At 59.1% G+C, this 21,080-nt stretch overlaps 1 protein-coding gene across 1 annotated transcript in view; it reads left to right on the forward strand.

Moving 5' to 3' along the window:
• The first annotated feature begins 265 nt into the window (after positions 1 to 265).
• The window catches only part of ADGRB2 (adhesion G protein-coupled receptor B2), a 31,030-nt gene continuing 10,215 nt past the window's right edge, over positions 266 to 21,080 (forward strand). Inside the window, 18 exon segments of the mRNA XM_029230294.1 lie at positions 266 to 2,849; positions 13,737 to 13,820; positions 14,075 to 14,239; positions 15,452 to 15,540; positions 15,542 to 15,617; positions 16,236 to 16,400; positions 16,483 to 16,650; positions 16,725 to 16,826; positions 16,985 to 17,091; positions 17,887 to 18,081; positions 18,258 to 18,326; positions 18,404 to 18,512; positions 18,835 to 19,165; positions 19,532 to 19,637; positions 19,831 to 19,874; positions 20,150 to 20,276; positions 20,735 to 20,838; positions 20,954 to 21,056. Of these exon segments, the coding sequence (XP_029086127.1) occupies positions 2,000 to 2,849; positions 13,737 to 13,820; positions 14,075 to 14,239; positions 15,452 to 15,540; positions 15,542 to 15,617; positions 16,236 to 16,400; positions 16,483 to 16,650; positions 16,725 to 16,826; positions 16,985 to 17,091; positions 17,887 to 18,081; positions 18,258 to 18,326; positions 18,404 to 18,512; positions 18,835 to 19,165; positions 19,532 to 19,637; positions 19,831 to 19,874; positions 20,150 to 20,276; positions 20,735 to 20,838; positions 20,954 to 21,056 (2,994 nt within the window). The 5' untranslated portion in view covers positions 266 to 1,999.

A 21,080-nucleotide genomic window follows, 5' to 3' on the forward strand; every position in this document is an offset into this window, starting at 1 on the left:
GCCAGTTATAATGAGGCCCCACCTCCCCTCCACTGAGCTACAGCCATGGCCTGAATTTTGCAGCCTGCTTAGAAATAATTGGGGGCAGCGGGGGGATTGGATGTCACTCATCTTCAGCCGCTGGCTTCGCTGGTGCTACAGCAGGCTGGGCAGGCTGAACGGTCCGGCACAGTCATGATGTGGGGTGGCAAGGCCAGGGGTCTGGTCCCTTTGCCAGCTCTGTGCGGGTCAGAGGAGACACAGCCTATACTGGCTTCTGCTGAAAAACTCCAGGCAGGTCTTTGGAGGAGGGTGGTGTGGCTCCTTCCTTGTAAATGCGCCTGCCTAGAGCCTGCCTCCCCACTCCGCTGTGGCTCAGGAGGGGCAAATGTGTGTTTGCGCTTGGGGCTTGGGCCTGGCTCAGAGTGGCAGCACGTGGGATCTGGGCCAGCGAGGAGTTCCCTTGGTGCTGCACAGGAACTGGAATTCTGGGATTCTCATTCCTTTCCCACCCACCCCCCACCTCTGACCACTCTTTAGACTCCTGAACAGCCATGGGAAAACCTGTCCCTGGGGAGCAGCTGTGTCCTGGCACAATCTAGCCACACCCTGTGAATTATCCTATGTTTGGGATTCAGTTCCCAGAGCGTGAGGAGCAGAGAAGGGGACAGAGCAGGAAGCTAAGGGTGGATGCGGGAGAGCCTGGGCTGGGGCCTCAGGTCCTGGACTCCAGTCCCAGCCTGGCTTCTCTGAGGTGATCTTGAGCAGATTGCCTCCCTTCTCAGAGCCTCATCTTTTCTCCTCTAATGTGGAACAACCAGGCTCTGGGGGCCCATCCAGTGCTGTGAGCTATGCTTTGGGCATGGAGGAGGGAGGGAGCGTGGACCCCGCCTGGGGGCAGGGCTGGAAGCGGGGCTGAGCCTGGGCACTACCGTCCGCTACCTGGACAGCTGGGGCGGAGGCTGTGGGCAGTGGCTCTGCCCTGGCCTGGTAGGTGCGAGGCACCTGCAGCGCCCCCCCACACCCCCATCCCTTGTCCACTCTGGCGTGACTGCTTTGTGTGTCTGTCAACTTGGGTCCTGGTTGCCCTTCCACACCTGGAGTACATGCACAGCTGCTGCGAGCTCAGCTTAGTGCTTTGGGGGCAGTTAGAGATCAACGGACGCTGGTCTCCACTCCTAGGAGCTTGAAGACTCATGAGATGAGTGAGCTAGCCCTGGCGACATAGCAAGGGCTAGTGGTCACGATTGGGTGACGCAAACTTTCAGGAAAGGGCTGTGGGAGCTAAGAGGAGGGAAATGGCTTGGTGGCCTCCCCAGGGGTAGCAGGCCCTGCGCCAGGCCTTGGAGGATAACACCATGGTGGGAGGGGAAGAGGGGTTAGAGGGGAACAACTGCACCCATTTTGCAGATGCCTCTCCCCCTTGTTTCCAGCAGGAAATCCACAGCAGCGATAGTCATGACGTTCACACTTGCGATGCCCTCCCATGGGCATGGCTCAGGCTGTGCTCAGTCCCCAGCACACCAGCGGTAACTCCTCCCCTTTCTCTCCCACTCAGTAAAGCAAGTGAGTGAGAATGACATTGTTCTGGGAATAACCTTGAATTGCTGTGATTTATAAAAAAGCAAATCGTTGTCAAACATCGCTACTTCGACAATTACCTCTGGATTATGTGTGCCACGCCTCACAGCTGATCACGACACATTGCGGCTGAGGGCAGCAGTCCTGGAGGGTACGAGTTGCGTGGTGGGGCCGGGGCCGGATCTGAACGTCAGGCCGAGATGCTGGTGGTTGATGGGACCGATGGAGGAACCACGGAATAATAGTCATAACTCATGTTTCTTAAGGGTTTACGAGATTGCAGACGCTCTCCTGAGGGCCTTCATTTCTCAAGTAAGGGGCTCAGAGAGGTCAAGTCCCTTGTCTAAGATCACGTAAGTGGACCTGGGTGACTTAAAAGAACATAGACTTCACCACAAGGCCCACGACCGGCAGCTAAGCCACAGGAGATTCAGAGCCCATGCTGGCTGCGCCCGGGGCCACTGACCACTGTCTCTCTCCACAGGGCAAGGGACATAGGATGACCCCAGCCTGTCCCCTCTTACTATCTGTGATTCTGTCCCTGCGCCTGGCCGCCGCCTTCGACCCCGCCCCCAGCGCCTGCTCTGCCCTGGCCTCCGGCGTGCTCTACGGGGCCTTCTCACTGCAGGACCTCTTTCCTACCATCGCCTCGGGCTGCTCCTGGACCCTGGAGAACCCGGACCCGACCAAGTACTCCCTCTACCTGCGCTTCAACCGCCAGGAGCAGGTGTGCGCCCACTTTGCCCCCCGCCTGCTGCCCCTGGACCACTACCTGGTCAACTTTACCTGCCTGCGGCCCAGCCCCGACGAGGCGGAGGCCCGGGCGGAGTTGGGGCGGCCAGAGGAGGAGGAGGAGGCCGCGGGGTTGGAGCTGTGCGGCGGTTCGGGCCCCTTCACCTTCCTGCACTTCGACAAGAACTTCGTGCAGCTCTGCCTGTCGGCCGAGCCCTCGGAGGCCCCGCGCCTGCTGGCGCCCGCAGCCCTGGCCTTCCGCTTCGTCGAGGTCTTGCTCATCAACAACAATAACTCCAGCCAGTTCACCTGCGGCGTCCTGTGTCGCTGGAGCGAGGAGTGCGGCCGTGCGGCTGGCAGGGCCTGTGGCTTTGCCCAGCCGGGCTGCAGCTGCCCTGGTGAGACAGGGGCCAGCCCCGCTACCACCACGCCTCCGGGTCCTCCTGCTGCCCACACCCTGTCCAATGCTCTGGTGCCTGGGGGCCCAGCCCCACCTGCCGAGGCCGATTTGCATTCGGGGAGCAGCAATGACCTGTTCACCACAGAGATGAGATATGGTGAGTCTGAGCAGGGCCCAGGTGAGGTGGGTGTGTCTGGAGGGCTGATGGTGCCCATCTTGGCGGATACTGGGTCATTCATGTGGTTGTTCTCCAGTGTCTCCACTGGGTCCAGCCTTGTCCCGGTGTTGGGGTCACCAAAGTGGATTGGGGTCAGACCTCCCTCTTGAAGAGTTTGCAGTCTGGGTGGATGAATGGGGGCATAGACCCCCATAGACAATGCAGTGTGATAAACCCAGGGAGGGACCCCCTACCTGGGCAGTCAGGGAAGGCTTCCTGAAGGAAGTGATACAGGAACAGAGATCAGAAGGACAAGTAGAAGCAAGCCAAGCCAAAGGAGTGGTGAGGGCGTTCCAGGCAGAGGGAGCAGTGTATATAAAGGCCCAAAGCTGGGAATGACGGCGGCAGGCGCTGGCACTGCATGTTGACAAGTTTGCCTGGAGGCTGGAGTAGGCAGGGCGCAGGGACGTCTTCCTGCCCACGTGGGTCAGTGGTTTTTGGCTATGGCCCCAGGGTCAGGGCAGAGGAAGGCACAGAAGAATGTGCCTGGGTGAAGAGGACTGAGCTTCGAGGCTGCCTTGGAGGGCTGGCCTGGCTCAGCTCCCAGCATCCCTCTCCCCCGCTCTGGGCCCACGTCTTATGGGACCAAGGCCGCCAGCTGCTAGAGCTTCCTGCTGACTGGGCAAAAGCTCTTCAAGCCCTTGAGTCCTGCCTGCTTCTGCTCCCACCCAGCTCCCTCAGCCACGGCCACCTTCTGCCGACCCTCCTTCCTGCAGCTTCAAGGCCCCAAGATCCTTGGCTGGGTCCTAAGTGTCTGCTGAACAGGGCTGGGCCAGGGACTGGCCAGGGGGCCCAGGACGTCGGGGTGGGAGGGAGGCAGATTTGGGATCTGGTTTCCAGCTCTGGTACTAACAGAGAGTTCCCGCCCCCTCTGGGCCTCAGTTTCCCCATTTGGGATAACAGGTGCTCGCCTACCATTGTGAGGTTGTCACGCAGCGATGGGTCAGAGGGGCATCTGGATCTGGCTGAGAGCTTTTACAAGGACACAGGGGCTCTCGTGTGAGGGCTGCTAGGAGTATTGGAGGGGTATGATCTGTTCCCATGCCTGCTTTGGAAACAGAACCCGAAAGTTGGGAACTGTCTTTGTTACGCTGAGTAGATCCTTTTTTTTGGCATCAGTTGTTTTGTCTGTAAAACGGGGAGATAGCCCTGGTTTAATTAGAGGAGGTGTTTATCATGACAGTAGCCTCTCCCAAGGCTTCGGGGAAGAGGCTTCTCAGCCTCCCTCATGAGACATCTGGCATCACACCCATCCGTGGCAAGTGCCCAGTGGCCTTGTTCTGGCCTCTCCCCTAGGCCAGCTTGGCCGCTCACAGCAGTCAATGAAGCCATCCGAGTGACAGCCAGGCCCTGGGCAGGCTACGGGCCCTGGAGGCTGGCCTGGGATTTAGTGCCTGCAGGAAGAAATTGAATTTTGCTTCTTTGTGGAACATCGGCGGAGAGCGCCAGGCGTATATCAGGAGGTTTATGGCTGTTCCTGCCTGGCCGCCACTGCCTGTCACTCTGTGGGGGCCTCCCCCATTGTGCTCGGCAGAGGGCGGGTTCTTTTGTCTGGTTTTCTCTGCGGTCCATCAGCCCAGTGGTCCACAGTGGATGGACTGAGGCTCTGCCCTCCTGGGCAGGCACCATCTGGGCAGGCTGCCAGGTGGAGCACAGAGCCAGGAGCAGCCAGCTGGGCTTGGCTGAAGTCGGAAGCGGGAGTTGGTTGGTAGCCGGGGTGTCTTTAGGGGTCAGAGTGGGCTCATGATGGGAAGGGCACCATCGTTCCCACCATCATCAGAGCCTCTGCAGAGGCCTCTGGGACTGAGGATGGGTGGAGATTAGATCCTGGTTGTCCCTGGGCATGAAGCCTGGTATCTTCTCTGAGTAGGGAGCCCTGGGCTCCCAGCTCATGCCCCTTGTCCTGCTTGGCATATTGCCAGGCTGCTCCATGGGATGGCCTGCAGGGAGGGCTCTTGTAGGGAGTTGTGGGGGGCAGGGGTGGTGGTGAAGTGGCGTCAGCCATTGGCTCACAGGGCACACTGGTGCCCAGAGTTGGGCTGGCACAGCCCCTTCCTCTCCCTTGGCAGGCAAGAGATTCTTCCTCTTTGCCACCTCTTACCTTCTGCCCACCCTCTCTGGGGCAAGAGATGATGGGCACACGACTCAGTTTGTTCCATGCGGCAGGGGGCATCTGAGGGCCAGTGGCATCATAGGGCCTGGAGCACTCTGTGCCTGGTGGCAGCACCACCTTGGCCAAGCCCTTGGCCTCACCTCCATGCTTCCCTTCACCTCCTTCCCACTGGGCCAGTTGGACACGTACCAGCTGCGGGAGAACTGGCTGGCACATGGAGCTGCCAGCTTGAGGACAAGATTGGTGGGATGGTGGTGAACAGGTGAGATCCTCATCCCAGCCCCTCTGCCAGGCACTGGGCTAGGGGAGTTGTGCTCGGCTTCTCTGGGGCGTCCCAGGTAGGATCAACGCAAGGCCAAGTGGGGTGGAGCTGGGTTGGTACTGGAAGAGCCATGAGGCTGGGAGCGGAGGGCCTGGGCCCGCCTCAGAGCTGAGTGCGTTTGACAAGAGGGTACAGACGCCTGTTAATTTCACGCAAACTGCCTTTGATAAATCTCTTGTTATTTTTGGTGAGTTGAGCCATAAATTTGTGCCATCTTGCTGCCGCAATCTGTTAAGTGGGGGGAGAGGAAGAAAGGGAAGGAAGGCAGGAAGGAGCTCCACGGAGGACAGGCACGGAGGCTGGCCGAGGCCGGGGCCGGAAGGCAGGTGGTAGAATTGGTACCAGCTCCAGAGCCCAGCTACAGGGAGCCGGTCGCCAACCTGCAGTTCCTGCCTGCTGACCCTCCAATCCTGAGATGTGGCTGTGCGGGGTGACATCTGGGAGAAAATGTCCTTCACTCTTGCAGCCCCCTCCCTCCTCTGCCACACTGCCTGCCTCCCCCCAGGGGCACTGTCCCACCCTTGGCTGGTGGCTACTAGCCCACCATCTCCATCATCCAGGCTCCATTCCAGAGGCATGGGCACCAGGTGACCCTGTGGTCCCCTGAGCGTCAGGCCTGGGAGGCAAGAATGGGTTCAGATCTCCCCTCTGCCACTGCTGCTGTGTGACTTGGACAAGGCGCTACCCCCTTGGGACCTCAGGGCCCCCCGTTCTCTATATGTCACTTCCCTGATTCAGCCCCCGGGGACTCCCCAACGCGGCCCAGACTCCTCAGCCTGGCATTCCAGTCCCGCCCCTGACCCAGCTGCCACCTGCTTTCCCTCTGGTTCTCTCCCACCCTTTCAACTGGGGCTCCTACTGGCCCCAGAACCCCCTGCTTTCTGGCTTCCCTGCCTTTGCTTGGGCTGTTTCCATCACCTGGAATGCCCTTTGCCCTGGGTTATCCTTTGCCCCATCCTTCCAAGCACAACTCAAGCCCTGTCTCCTCTAGGAAGCTGCCTCTCACCTGCCTGACCCAGTCCTCGATTGGCTTTCTCCTTGACCATGGTCTGGTGGCAGGAAGAGAGGCCCTACCTTACCTGACTCTTTGGGGTGCAGACATTGGGGAGGCAGGGCCTCTCTCAGAGTGGGGTGGGGGAAGACCTAGCACATGTGGTACGATTCCTGGAGGATCCTTCCAGCCCAGATCTCTGCTGCCAGAAACCTGTGTGCTCCATCATGGGATGGCGAGTGGGGCACAGACCACCCCACCCCCACCCCCAGACATCTCAAAGGGGACTGAGTCCCAGCCCATCCATCACACACATCTTCATTTCTTTATCAGAACGGAGTTTACGCCAGGCCTTGAAGTGGCTCTGAGTGAATGAGATCCGAGGTGAGGCCGACACACCTTCTGCCTTCTGGTGGGGGAGAGTGACCACTAGTGTACAGTGGTGGTCAGGGCCACCGGCTGAGGTCACCCAGCCCCAGGTTCAACCCCTGACACCACCACTGACTAGCTGTGTGACGACGGGCATGTCTCCTCATCCCTATATCATCACCTATAAAATGGGGATGGTGGAGTTATTCTAAAGAGTAATGGTGAGGATTAAGCAAGAGAATTTGGGTTAATGCTTCGCACAGTGCCTGGCACATGGTAAATCCCTGGTAAGTAGTTGTGTGTTGTCGTAACTTAGTGTAGTAGGTATGAATGTATGTGCTGGATGTCAAGGGAGGAGGAAGAGTGAGGGATTAAACCACAAAGGGGTGGGAAGGTGGTCTAAAGAAGGTGATTCTGAGTTGGGTTTTGAGGAGTGAATAGGAATTCACTAGCCTGTGAATTTTTTTCTTTAAATCGAATCGCTTTTGAAATTTAATACATTAAAAAGAAATTTCATATCATCAATGGAAAAAGAGTATCACTTATCTGAAATAGAAGATAACCAGAGAAACAACAAATTCTAGCTAGACGCTCATCCCTTCTCTCAATCTGTTAGAAAGAGAAATTAGCACGTACTGGGGATGTGTTAAAGTCTCGGACTGCACGGAGACCTTCTTTCTCATGCACTTGGAAGGATTAAAAGTGAGCTGTCCATATAATTTATCATCTGAGCTGGGACATTTTCGAGGTTATAAATGGGGAGGGGGGTACTATTAATTCCATCAGGGTGATAGGCCTAAACCAGACTATCCCAGGCAGATTGGCAAATAGTCACTCTACTAAAATGAGACCTGGAAAGGGGATCACTTCCTCAGTCCATGACCCAGTGTTATTTTATGGCACATTTGTGAGCCTCCCCAAGTCATTTCCCGGTGCAAGGGGAAGGGCTTTCAAGGTGAAGGAAGCAGCCCGTGCCAGGGCGTGGCGTGTGAACATGCTGGGGACAGGGGGCTGTAGTAGACCAGCCGTTACCAGACGGTAGTCCCAGTGGTGGGAGATGGGGCCAAGGCTCTGACTGCTGCACCCAGACACTGGGACCTCACCCTGTTGGCCAAGGGCTTTAAGGCAGCAAGAAGTTGGGCGGCGTGGGGGAAGAAGGATGAGTGGGACGCGGTCCCTGCTCTCAAGGAGCTCCTGGCTATGTGGGGGGAGGTGGCAGAGACCCAGCTAGCTCTGTTGGGAGGCTGGACAGATAGGCCAGCAGCCTGGGGAGGAAGTCATTGGAAGGGGACTGGCATTCTGGCTGGGTGTACCCAGTTGCATGGGACTGCACAAGTAGAGTCTAGAATTTACAAGAGCCACCTTCCTCTGCCCTGGCCCCCCCTGGGGTCCTGATGTTCTGCTGGGGCTGGGGAGCCACGGAGGGACATGACAGAACGGTGTTTCAGGGGGATCAGTTGGTGCCTACTTGGGGCTCTAGGGCCAGCCTCAGGGAGGATGCAGAGACCCTGGTGAGGGAGGACTGCTTTGTAAATTGCACTGCTCTCTCCCCATGGAAGTGGTGATTATCATGGTTGTTTTTAACACATTCATGACAAAGGAGGCTGAGGGGGCTGGACTATGTGGAGTTTGGGCGGCAGGGTCTGCGGAGCATGGGGTAGCAGGTGTGTGCAGTCCTGCTCAGATGGCAAAGTGCCTTTGCCCACCCTGCCTGCCAGTGTCAGGGGTGAGACCAGAGTGGTCCTGTGTGGTTGGGGCGGAGGAACCCTCAGGGATATTTGGTGTTTGCTGAATGCCTGTCTTGTGTCTGGCAGCTCAGAGCTGGGCCGTCTGTGCAAGAGGTCAAGGGAGATTGAAACCCTCCCTCAGGGGCCAGGAGAGGGATCAGCACAGGATACTCACAGCTATAGCAGAAGAAGGGACCTGCACACCCAGACCTCTGTGTAGTCATCCTAGGGAGGCTTCCTGGAGGAGGTGGCATTTGAAATCTAGAAGATTTTGACAGATTGAGGTAGAGGAAGGGCGTTCCAAGAGGAGGGAACACCATTAACAGATGAGTGGAAGGAGGAAAGCATTTGCATGTTCAAGGGATAACAAGAAGGGAGTGGCAGCTCCTTTCATTGAGAGTTTATTATGCTCCGGGTGACCCATATCTCTCATCATTTAATTCTCATGATGAATTAGGAAGTGTCACCTCTATTCTCAGTTGGAAAATTTTAAGCTCAGAGAGGTGAGGCGACTTGTCCAACGGCACACAGCAAGACTATGCAGACTTGGGGATCAGACCTGCATTTGTCTGGCTCCCAAATCTACGTCCTTCCCACTGACCCACAGGGCCTCACAGTTTGGCTGCCTGGTGGGGAGGGGAAAACAGGACTGGACACGTCAGCAGGGACCAGAGCATGCCAGGCTCAGAGGTTTACTGTGGTGGTAGCAGTGGGGAGCCACTGAAGGTTTCTCAGCAGGCAAGCGTGTGGGGCTGGGCTTCCAGAGGACCACTTTGGAGCCTACAAGGGAGAATCAGTCTCGCCTGGCAGAGGCGGGGCATAGATGCTCAATGGAACAATTAGGAAGAGGTGTGAAAACAAGAGAATAGAGGCAAGTATGTGGGGGGCTGTGGGGAGGCGGGGGAGTAACTCGGGGTCCCATGGGAATCAGGGAAGCCGTCTCTGAGGAGGTCCAAGTTGAGTTGCATTTTGTCAGAGCCAGCGCAGTTCAGCGTAAAGTGGCCTCTGGAATCAGGCAGGCTGGAGTTCGAATCCCACATCAGCCTCTCTCCAGGATGAGACCTTGGAGCCTCATTAGTACCTCATTAGTAAAATGGGAGAACCTGCCCTAATGAGGATTAAATGAGGTAATGTAGAGCATGCAGTGACTGGCACATAGGAGGTGTGTAGTAAATTATCTCCTACAGGGTTATTCAGAACAAAACAGAACAGTTTAGAGTTCATCCAGGGTTGAGTGGGGAAGCGGGTCCCAGGCAGCAAGCAGCCAGGTGGGAAAGCTGACGGGTAGTAGGGCTGGGAGCATCAGAGTCCCTGGTCCAGTCAGCTCACGGCGCCCACTGAGTGGGACGCTCAGGAGGTCTGGGGGTGCTCACACCCCTTCCTGGACCCCTCCTTGTCCTCTTGGCCCATTTTCCTCTCACACCTGCCCTGGTCTGGGCCCGGAGCTGGCGGGGGCCTGCACGTGGTGTATACCGAATAAACGTTTGTTTCAGTGGCTGACACCTCTGGTCTTATCTGTCTTCTTCCCCCGCAGGGAGAACTGGCTTTCCTCAGAGGGGGGTGGGGTGGGGGTGGGGAGGGGAGGGCAGTCAGTACAGGCCCCCGGCTGTGTGGCCTTGGGCGTGTCCCTTCCCCTCTCTGGTCCAGCCCAGGAGGCTAGGAGAGGTGCTCAACAGCTGGACCTGGGACACGTTCTGATTTTCAAATGGGGTGGATTCTAGAAACCACCACTCTGGTTATATGGCGGGGCTGGCCAGCAAGAGGGTGGTGAGTGGTCAGTAGAGGACGCGGGCACCACAGGAAGCAGTGTGAGTCCACGACAAGCAAGTCAGGCTGGTCTCTCACGTGGCCGCATTTGATGGGCTTACTGGATGCCAGGCCAGGGATGGGAGGGGTTGCCACCCACAACAGTAATGGCCAAGACGCCAAAAAGGAGCTGGATTTGCAACAGTTCAAATGGCATCTCCAGAGCGCTTATTAATAAATGGATGTCAAGCTTGGGGTGGTCTAGGTGGCGGGCTGCAGGTCAGAGCTGGTACTCAAGATGACAAACGACCATTTCCAATGACCCCCATGGGGTAGGGGAAGCTAGGAGCAACATGTTCATTGGTGTTTACTGCTGTTTCTCTGGGCCGGATTCTGTACTGGTGTTCATGTGGTCAGGGAGATGGCTCACACAGCCTTTCTTCAAAGGGCTCTCGGATGGGGGGGTAATTCAGACAGTCAGCAGATGGAATCATCTGTGATGAGTGGGCATGTAGAAGAGGGGGCAGCCAACTCTGCAGGGGAGTGAGGGATAAGGAAGACTTTGCCTATAAGAGGTCATTTGAGGTGGGTTTTGAAGATCAAGTAGGAGTTTTCCAGGTGAAGGTGGGGAACAAGTGGGTTTGAGAGGTTTGAGAGGAGATGATGATCCTATTGTGGACACGCTGAGTTTGAGGGCCCTCCCCCCCCATCAGGCGACTTGTCCAGGAGGCAGGAAGCTATACAGGAGTGAAGCACAGGTTCGGTGGGTGGCGCAACGACTTCGGAGCAGCCATTCAGAGGGGGTTAATGAAGCCTGGTGGGGGGTGGTGTTGTCCTGTGAAAACAGGACAAAGTGTGGATGCTAGACGTGGGAAGCAGCAGGAAAACAGGCCAAAGAGGCAGGGCAGAGGTAGCAGGAAGCCAGGCGAGTCAGGGAGGGGAGTGTTTCAGGGCTGGAGAGTCAGCAGGGCGAAATGCTGCCAAGGGCTGGGGCAGGACGAGGCCTGCAAAGCCCATAGGATTTAGCAACAAGGAGGGCACTGATGACTCTGTCAAGAACGGTTTCAGCAGAAGATGTGGTCAGAAGCCAGACTGCAGTGGATTTACCAGGCAAGGTGACATCTGAGCCAGGACGTGAGCGGCAGGTGAGAAACTGGAGTGCCATCTGTGGACCACTCATTGATGGTGAAGAGGAGCCGAGGGCAGTAGCCAGAGAAGGCAGGAGGGTCAGAGGAGGGCCCCTCTGAGAATGGAAAGGGCCTAGATCTGTTCCCAGGCTGCTGCGAGGAGAATGCTGACGAAATGCTGATGAGAGGGGATGATGGGTGGAGCCCTCCGGAGAAGGTAGGCGGGAGGAATAGAAGGCAGCACTGGGATGAGGGGCTGGTCTTTGTGAAGGGAAGGGCTTCAGGAAAGTTGGGAGTTGGAGGGGTGAGGCAAGAAGTCGGGGTGGGGGGGGGTCCCGTGTCATAGCTTCTGCTTTCTCTGTAAAGGAGCTTGTTGCAGAGAGGGAGTGGGCGGAGATGGGCTTGAGCAGAGAGGTCAAGGTCTGGCACAGCCCGCCGAGGCGGGGGACGGGGAAGGCAGGGAGCCCTGCTCGGCCATCGGATGTGCATCCCTGAATCTGTCGTGGCAGTTGGCACAGCTGTAGATTTCTTTAGCAGCCTGGGGGTGGGCGTGGAGAAGGCGGTTTGTCACAGTCTCCAGGGCTGGGGAGTGGCTGAACGGGTGTGGTGGAAAGGCTGGGTGAGGGGATTCGGGAGCTGCCAGGCATGGTTCCAGCACCTTCTCTGTGGTCTTGATAGAGGCAGGGCCCAAAGTGAGGCCAGGAGCCATGGCAGATGCTGTTCAGAGGGAGGAGGCCCAGGGGGCTGAGGGGTGGTGGCACGTGAGGGTGCTGAAGGGGTGGAGGTGTTGAGGGAAGGGAAGATGGTGAAAATAAACCAGATGGTTGCTGCCTTCTGAGCACTCCCCATGTCCAAGCAGGGTGCTGAGGGCTTCGTGATCTCCTGTCAGGAAGTCCTGAGGTCAGCCCTCAGGGTAGGGGGTATTCTGAGTATCGTTCTACAGAGGTCAGAAAACAGGGTCAGAGAGGCAAAGACACTTGCCCACGGTCACACAGCTGGTCAGTGTCCACGCCCCATTTGGGACCAGGGTTGCCTGACTCTGAAGGTGTCCTGTGGGTTGGGGAGATGCAGGTTTCAGAGATGGTGGAGCAGTTTCGGGGATGATGAAGACCAGGTCCTGGGACTGGTGGCTGAAGTGGAGGGAAGGGCCCGGGAGTGGATGAGACCAGAGGTTGGGCTGAGTGGCAGCTCAGGGCCCTGTGGACAGCAGGTTTGCTCAGAGTGGCCACTCTTCATGCCTGGTGAGGAAGAGCTTTCTCTCAGATGCAGAGCCTGGACTGGGCGGCAGAGGGCAGGAAGAGTACAGCCTTCTTGGGTTCCATCCAACACAGAGTGCCTGTTCGGTGCTGACCTGGTGTTCAGAAATAGGAGAGGGCCTGGGAGTAGGGGAGAGGAATACCTTCCAGTCTGGGGACAGTGTAGGCTGAGCCCTGTCCCAAAATACTGTTCCGATCCCACCTGCCCAGCAGCCTCTACGTGAGCTGGGTCTTTCTCCCCCGTACTCATGTCTGCCACCATCCCTGCTACCCAGCCTGTGGGAGAGGCCCTGATGAGCTCACGTCTGAGCAGGAGGGCCTGGCTTTGGAGAATGGGAGCTCCCAGCCTCTCCTCCAGGGCTGGCAGTGCTTCCAAGGCCTAGACCAGACACAGAAATTGGGCAGCCAAGAGCCCGGTGAGGCGGGGGCCGAGGCAGCAGCAGCAGATCCCAGAGAGCCTGCTGCTCGCTGGCCGCAGGGCAGGGGGGAGTAGGGTCTGCTGGATGGAGGCACCTGCCCCAGGCCCTTAGGTCTCAGAGGAGCGGCGTTCTGACCTGTGCCTCCAGGTCACAGTCCAGTGCTGCTTGGGGAGCAGAATCTGGGCCCCAGGCCCAGCCCCTGGCTTGGCATGAATCGTGTCCCAGAGGCAAGCTTACGGAGTGGTCACAACTGCTCACCTTGGCTGTTTGTCTGCCTTAGGGTCAGCCCTGTGAGGGGAAAGAGACTGGACTTGAGGCTTTCCAAGCTGTGTGATCTTGGACAAGTCACTTCCCCTCTCTCGGCCTCAGTTTTCTCATCTTTAAACGGAGGTGATGGTCCCTACTTCCCAGGGGAGGGTTAAGGAGATAGGTAGGGACAGCACTTGGCACAGAAGCTTCCCAGAGCTCAGTAATATGAGCGGCCACTCCTCTCCAGTCTCCCCCAGTTTGGCTGAGGCAGGAGGAAAAGACAGTCATGAGGCTGTAGGCAAGCCCTGCATGGCCTTCTGAGCCTCAGTTTCCTTATCTGTAAAATGGTGTTGGTGGGGCAGGGGGCAGGACGTGATGCTCTTTCAGCGTCGCCTGCAGTTGGTTCCAGACCCTCTGGCTGAGGGTGAGCAAGGCTGCCCTCTCTGTGCCACCCTGGCGGGACTGAGCTGGCCTCTGCTGAGCCCCTGCCACCACCTCCGTTTTCCAGGTGAGGAGCCGGAAGAGGAACCGAAGGTGAAAACCCAGTGGCCAAGGTCTGCAGATGAGCCTGGGCTGTACATGGCGCAGACAGGTAACTCGGGCCCGCCTCCCTTCCTCTGTGGCGGTGGCCCGACTCTGTGGCGTCTGGTGGCATGTGTGCTTGGCGTGTGCCTGTCTATGTCTATGTCCTGGAGCTCAGTCGTGTCTCTCTGCCATGCGAGGCCTGTGGGCAGGGCTGGATTGCCTCCTGAAGAGCCTGTCACTTGGGGTCAGGGTAGGAGGATTCCTATGAGACTGAGTGCTTGGGAGATGCCCCCTGCCGCCGACCCTGTCCCTCTCTCGTAGGCGACCCAGCGGCTGAGGAGTGGTCCCCGTGGAGCGTGTGTTCCCTGACGTGTGGGCAGGGCCTGCAGGTGCGGACCCGCTCCTGCGTGTCCTCCCCCTATGGGACCCTGTGCAGCGGGCCCCTGCGGGAGACCCGGCCCTGCAACAATTCAGCCACCTGCCCAGGTATGCCCGTCCTCCCCGCCCAGTCTGCCTGCAGGGTCGGGTCCTGCCTGGGACTCGGGCAAGTTCATCTTCCAAAGACGGTTGGTTGCCTCTTCCTTTCATTCAGCAAACTTGACTGTCCCCCCAACCCCCACACCAGGCCCAGCCCCACACAGGGCATCAGGGACACAGATGAATCAGACCAAGGCCCGCACCAGCAGGCTTGGTTCTGGGCACATCACTCCCCTGATGCCTACGTCCTGGTAATCAAGGCTTGTCTTTTTACCCTCACCGCCTTCCGTGTTCCCTGTGCTCTGGCCACACCAGCACCTCTTGCACTTTCCCACCGCCCTGCACTTGCCTATTCTCATCCTATCTCCTCCACCTCTACCTTGGCTATTAAAATTCAGCCTGTCCTTCAAGATCTAAAAGAAATGCCCCTTAAAAAAAAAAAAAATGAAGCTCTCTCTGACCATCCCCTCCCTCCTCTGACTCCCTATCCCACTCCCCAGGGAGCCTCCCCTAGACCCTGAAGCCTTCCTCAGTTCAGCATGGAGCTGTTGAGAATGTGCATGTGCCCGTGGGGACAGCCTGTCGGTCAGGAGGGGCTCGGCAGCTTCAGCGGGTCCTGCCCCTTGCGCCTGAGGGAGTGAAGTGGTGCCTAGGCCAGATCAGCTCCTGGCTGGGAACTTAAAGTAGGGCTACCTGGGAAGGGGTTTTGGCAACTGGGGGTGTGCCAGGAGCTTGCAAAGGGGTGGGGCAAAGCCGTGTTCCAATGTGAGCTTTTTGTGTCAGTGTCTACGTAGAGGGTCATGTCTATTTGTGTGTCCCTGCGCTTGGGGTGGGGAGGGGCATTCTCTTGCCCCAGGCCTGCCATGTTGGATTCTTGCTCTGGATCTGGGGTGGGGAGGGATGGGGATGGGGTAAGGTGGGGTAGATATTGAGCCCTTTCCTGGACTTTACTGTGCCCCCAGGAGAGGAGGACCCCTGGCTCCCCTCCTGGGTTGATTCTAGTCTCCCTGTCCGGGTGTCCACAGGCAGTGCCCTGTGTGAGTTGGGACTAGAAGTCTGTGTCTTCCACATCCGCGCATCCCCAAAGGGCGGAATCCTGGGGCCCAGGGAAGAGCCAATGAGGAGCGGTGGCAGAGCTGCCGGAGCTCCTGATTGGTGGGCGGGTGGGCAGTGGGCGGGGCCAAGGTGCCGCCCAGCCACCGGCCACGTGCTTCCTTGCAGTGCACGGCGTGTGGGAGGAGTGGGGGTCCTGGAGCCTGTGCTCCCGCAGCTGCGGGCGGGGGTCCCGGAGCCGGATGCGGACCTGCGTGCCCCCCCCAGCACGGCGGCAAGGCCTGCGAGGGTCCCGAGCTGCAGACTAAGCTCTGCAGTATGGCCGCCTGCCCGGGTCAGTAGCACCCGTGGGCTTTCAGGCGGGCTCTGCCCAGCCGGGGTGGGGGTCGGGAAAGGGGAGGAAGTCAGGTCCAGTGCCCTGCCCCTGGGGGAACCCCAGTGAACTTTGACCAAGCATGGGGAGACTGGCAAAGTCTACCTGCCAGCGTGGGAGGTGACCTGGCCCAGCCTACTTGGAGTTGGCACCCTGTGATTCCATCTAAAGGGGGCTGCTCGCCAGTGCCCCTTCCCCTGAGCCCTGGACTACCCTTGTTGTTTGGTGCTGGGCTGGACTACACTTTGGTGCTCATGGCCAGCTGGGCTGTGAGGGGACACAAAGCTGGGCTTACATGTGGGCAAAGATCAGAAGGTGGCCCGGGGCCCGTTTCCCTAGCCAGAAGAGAGCTATTGCCTCAGTGCTGAGTGGAGAGGAGTCCTGTGTTCCTGGAGCTGGTGGCAGGCAGGCAGGCCCAGGCCCAGGCACCACCAGCTCCCTCCAGCCCCACTTCCTCCACCCCTCTCCAGTGGGTCTGGCCTTATTCAAATCTGAATGCCATCTCCCTGCGGTGCTCTGCCCTGACGCATCCCCACACCCTTGCTCGACAGCCAACCCTGCTTGTGTCTCCCCATGCAGTGGAAGGCCAGTGGCTAGAATGGGGTCCCTGGGGCCCGTGCTCCATGTCCTGTGCCAATGGGACCCAGCAGCGCAGCCGGAAGTGCAGCGTGGCGGGCCCAGCCTGGGCCACGTGTACCGGGGCCCTCACTGACACCAGGGAGTGCGGCAACCTTGAGTGCCCGGGTGAGTGCGTGGCACAGGGGCGGCAGGTGGCGGCCCTGGCCCAGGGGGCGCCTGGGGCCACTCACGCCCCCCATCTCTGCAGCCACAGACGGCAAGTGGGGGCCGTGGAACGCGTGGAGCCTGTGCTCCAAGACGTGTGACACAGGCTGGCAGCGCCGTTTCCGCATGTGCCAGGCCACAGGCTCTCAGGGATACCCCTGCGAGGGCACCGGAGAGGAGGTGAAGCCCTGCAGTGAGAAGAGGTGTCCAGGTATTGCCCGCTGGACCCTGGGGCTTTGGGGGCAAGTGCCTGGGCCTGGCTGAGCCCCTCCGCTGTACCAACAGCCTTCCATGAGATGTGCAGGGACGAGTACGTGATGCTGATGATGTGGAAGAAGGCGGCTGCTGGAGAGGTCATCTACAACAAGTGTCCCCCCAACGCCTCAGGTAGGGGCGGGTGGCTCTCCCTGCACGCCTCCCACACCCGCCATTCTTGCCGCTCCCTTCCGGGCCCCCAGCCTCTTTGAGCCTCCATCCTGAGGTGTGGAGTGAAGTGGGTGAGAGCTCGGCCCCCACACCCAACCCTCTGTCCTGTCCCCCTGCAGGGTCTGCCAGCCGCCGCTGTCTCCTCAGTGCCCAGGGCGTGGCCTACTGGGGGCTGCCCAGCTTTGCCCGCTGCATCTCCCACGAGTACCGCTACCTGTATCTGTCGGTGAGTGCACCCTGCTGGGCTGGGGCGACACAGGATCTGTCCCAGACTCTGGTGGGCGTGGAGGGAACTCGATTCTTGCTCGTGCCCATGTGCCTTGGCGTACATACGATGTGCCCACTTCTGCCTGGCTGTGCCTCTCCTTGTCTGACAAACTCCTACTCATCCCTCAAGGCCTGATTCTCAGATGTCTTCCCTTATCCCCAGTGCCTCCCCCTGTGCTCCTACAGCCCCCGAGCTTCTCAGTCATTAGGTGTTACGAGTGCTCATCACAGTGTCTGTGTCCTGTGAGACTGGGAGCTCCTTGAAGGCAGGGACAAAGTGAAATTATTTTTATGTCCCCAGTGCCCAGCCCAGGGCCTGCCGTGGGGTAAGAATGTTGTTAGCGAGCGTGGCCTGTGTGTACTCGTCTGACTGTAACCGGTATTTGTTGTGTTTGTGCTTGGAGCTCGTATTTGGGAGAGAGAGAGAGAGAGAGAGCGAATTACACTCCAGCGTGTGATGGCCTCTTTGGATTAGGGAGGTGCCTTGTCCCTCAACTGTGCTTATCGTCTTTTATATGTATATCTGAGCTCCTTCTTTCTTTTGCTGTTCCTATTTCAGTCTTTACGTATCTTTGGGGATTCTCTCTCTTTATGGGTCTCTTTCTTAGACTGTGTCTCCCCATGATCTCTTTGAGCATCTCTATCTGACCCTTCCCCTCTGGATGCAAGTGGTGGGTGGACTGGAGTGGGATGGGCCAGGGACGGGTCCCAGCTCTTGACACTCTGGTGACAGCAGCCTACCTATCACTGGCAGCTTCGGGAGCACCTGGCCAAGGGGCAGCGCATGCTGGCGGGCGAGGGCATGTCACAAGTGGTGCGGAGCCTGCAGGAGCTGCTGGCCCGGCGCACCTACTACAGTGGGGACCTGCTTTTCTCCGTGGACATTCTGAGGAATGTCACTGACACCTTCAAGAGAGCCACCTATGTGCCCTCGGCTGATGACGTGCAGGTACCCTCTACCCTGTCAAGAGGAAGGAGGGCCGAAGGTTCAGAAGCCCTAGATTGAAGGGGGAGGCCGGGCCCCTATAGCAGAGTCTGTGGGGGGGGGGTGGCAGGTATGACTGTGGCGGGGAAGCTACTCTCCCTGGGGCTGGGACCTCCCAACACCCACTGCTCTTTCCCCAGCGCTTCTTCCAGGTGGTGAGCTTCATGGTGGATGCAGAGAACAAGGACAAGTGGGATGATGCTCAGCAGGTAAGGGGCTGGGCTTCCAGGCTTGTTCCCCCATGGCCCACCCCTGCCTTGGTCCCTTACGCCCTGTCTGTCCCCAGGTGTCCCCTGGCTCTGTGCACCTGCTCCGGGTCGTGGAGGACTTCATTCACCTGGTGGGCGATGCTCTCAAGGCCTTTCAGAGCTCTCTGATTGTCACAGATAACCTGGGTACAAGGAGGCAGGCAGGGGAGGGGGTGCTGGATGTGGCCAAACCCAGGACGCCCTGGGGGAGGGATGGTTTCTGAGGGGGCTTTTCCTATCTTCCTCTCTTTCTCTGGGCCCTGCCTTTCCCTCGTTTAACCCCTTATTTGTATCTCGGTCTCCACGTTTCTTCCCACGCTCCGTCTCTTTGTTGTTTCTTTGTATACATGTCTCCCTCTTTGTACCAACCTCGGTGTCTGCATCTGCCTTCCTGCTGTCGGTCTCCCCCACATTCATCTCTTCCGCTGTGACCTTCTCCTCTGTTTCTGTCTCTGTCTGTCCTCTGCAGTGATCAGCATTCAGCGAGAGCCCGTCTCGGCTGTGTCCAGCGACATCACGTTCCCCATGCGCGGCCGCCGGGGCATGAAGGACTGGGTGCGGTACTCAGAGGACCGCCTCTTCCTACCCAAGGAGGTGCTCAGCCTCTCCTCCCCAGGGAAGCCGGCCGCATCCGGGACAGCAGGCAGCCTTGGCAGGGGGAGAGGCCCAGGAACTGTGCCCCCTGGCCCAGGCCACTCCCACCAGCGCCTCCTCCCAGCAGACCCTGAGGAGTCCTCCTCCTACTTTGTGATTGGTGCTGTGCTCTACCGCACCCTCGGCCTCATCCTGCCGCCCCCCAGGTGAGTCCCTGGGAGGGGTGGATGGGACTGCTGTGGGTCCAGGGAGACCCAGGTAAGGGAAGGAGGGCTGAGCCCATGCTGGCCACAGAGAGATCCATTTGCAGCCTCAGGGACCCCTCGCCTGGCTCTGGACACAGGTGCTTCTCCAAGACATCCATGCAGCTCCCAGAGGCTTCAGAGGGGGTGCAGGGGGTGCTGGACTGAGCTCTAGACCTCACCCAAAGTCCTGGGCCCCACTGAACTCTAGGCCTTCCCCTGGCCTTGGCACCATGGTAGCCTCCTGCCCTCGATCCAAAGCACCTTCAGGGTTCCTGACTTGGTCTGGGCACCTGCTGGCAGGAGCTGACCTGAGCATCTGTCCCCCAGGCCCCCGCTGGCCGTCACATCCAGGGTGATGACAGTGACTGTGAGGCCCCCCACCCAGCCACTAGCTGAGCCCCTCATCACCGTGGAGCTCTCCTATATCATCAACGTGAGTGGGGCCCTGGGCAGGGACCCTGGGTATGCCCCAGCCAGGGCAGTCAAAGGCTTGTCTGATGGGGAGGTGGTCTGCCTTGATGGCAGGCTGAACCGCTGACCTGTGTGGGGCCTGCCATGGCAGGATGGGGGTGGTCATGGGTGGGCAGCTTCCCACCCACGCTGCACTTAGGTCTTCTGCTCCGCAGGGCACCACGGATCCCCACTGTGCCAGCTGGGACTACTCCAGAGCGTGAGTTGGGCAGGGGCTCTGTGTGGGGAAGGCTGCAGCCCTGGGACTCCTCCCTCAGGAGGGGATGTCCTGCCTGGAAGGCCAGAGGGAGGGTGCCTTGGCACCATCCTTGGCCTAAGGGATCAAGGGCAAACCCTGTGGCTCCTGCTGCCTGCCTGCCTGCCTCTTGGATGTGGCCTTGCTCTGGGTTTCACCTGTCCTTGGGCAGTGGCCAGCACTGGGGGTGGGGCCGTGGAGCTGGGCTGGGGCTCATTCCACCTCTTCCTCCACCCAAGAGATGCCAGCTCAGGGGACTGGGACACTGAGAGCTGCCAGACCCTGGAGACCCAGGCAGCCCACACTCGCTGCCAGTGCCAGCACCTGTCCACCTTTGCTGTGCTGGCCCAGCCGCCCAAGGACCTGGTGAGTGGGAGGGAAGTGCCTGGGCTGGGCCGGAGAAGAGGCTCCTGGGTGCCAGTGGCCATCTGTGACAGTGCTGGCGGGGATCTGGGTGATCCCACGTGGTGTTTGCGTGGGTGTACTTGTGGGATTGCACGTGGAAGTCTGTGCCCCTGGGATGGTGCTCACAGCGATGCCACGTGCCCAGGGGTGTGTGGCGGTGGGTGATTGCATGTGTATACACACACGCGTGTGTCTGGTTGTGTGTGGAAGAGTGCGGGTGACAGCATAAATACACGTCCACGTACGTGACTGGGTCTGCTCTGTGCACGTGTGGAGGCAGTGGTGAGTCCCCTTATGTGTGTGGGTGTGACACAGGTGCAGGTGCCAGTCTGTCCTAGACAGGAGGTGGGGAGGGCGATGGCACCCCTGTAGCTGCCCTCTCCCAGTGACCCATCTGACGGTCTGCCCCTCTGCCCCAGACCCTGGAGCTGGCAGGCTCCCCCTCGGTCCCCCTTGTGATCGGCTGTGCTGTGTCCTGCATGGCACTGCTCACCCTCCTTGCCATCTATGCCGCCTTCTGGAGGTAGGTGGGACGGTGGGGGGTTGGGGGAACGAGGGGGCGGGGCGGGAGGTGGCCGGCCACCCGGAGTTGGGCAGGGCGGCTAGCTCCCCTGTCTCTGCCCACTGTGCCCCACCAGGTTTATAAAATCGGAACGCTCCATCATCCTGCTGAATTTCTGCCTGTCCATCCTGGCATCCAACATCCTGATCCTCGTGGGCCAGTCGCGGGTGCTGAGCAAGGCAGGTGCAGGCTCACAGGGGGGC

The sequence above is a fragment of the Monodon monoceros genome, unplaced genomic scaffold (assembly GCF_005190385.1).
Source record: "Monodon monoceros isolate NGI ecotype Baffin Bay Population unplaced genomic scaffold, NGI_Narwhal_1 Super_Scaffold_18, whole genome shotgun sequence".
Taxonomy (NCBI): domain Eukaryota; kingdom Metazoa; phylum Chordata; class Mammalia; order Artiodactyla; family Monodontidae; genus Monodon; species Monodon monoceros.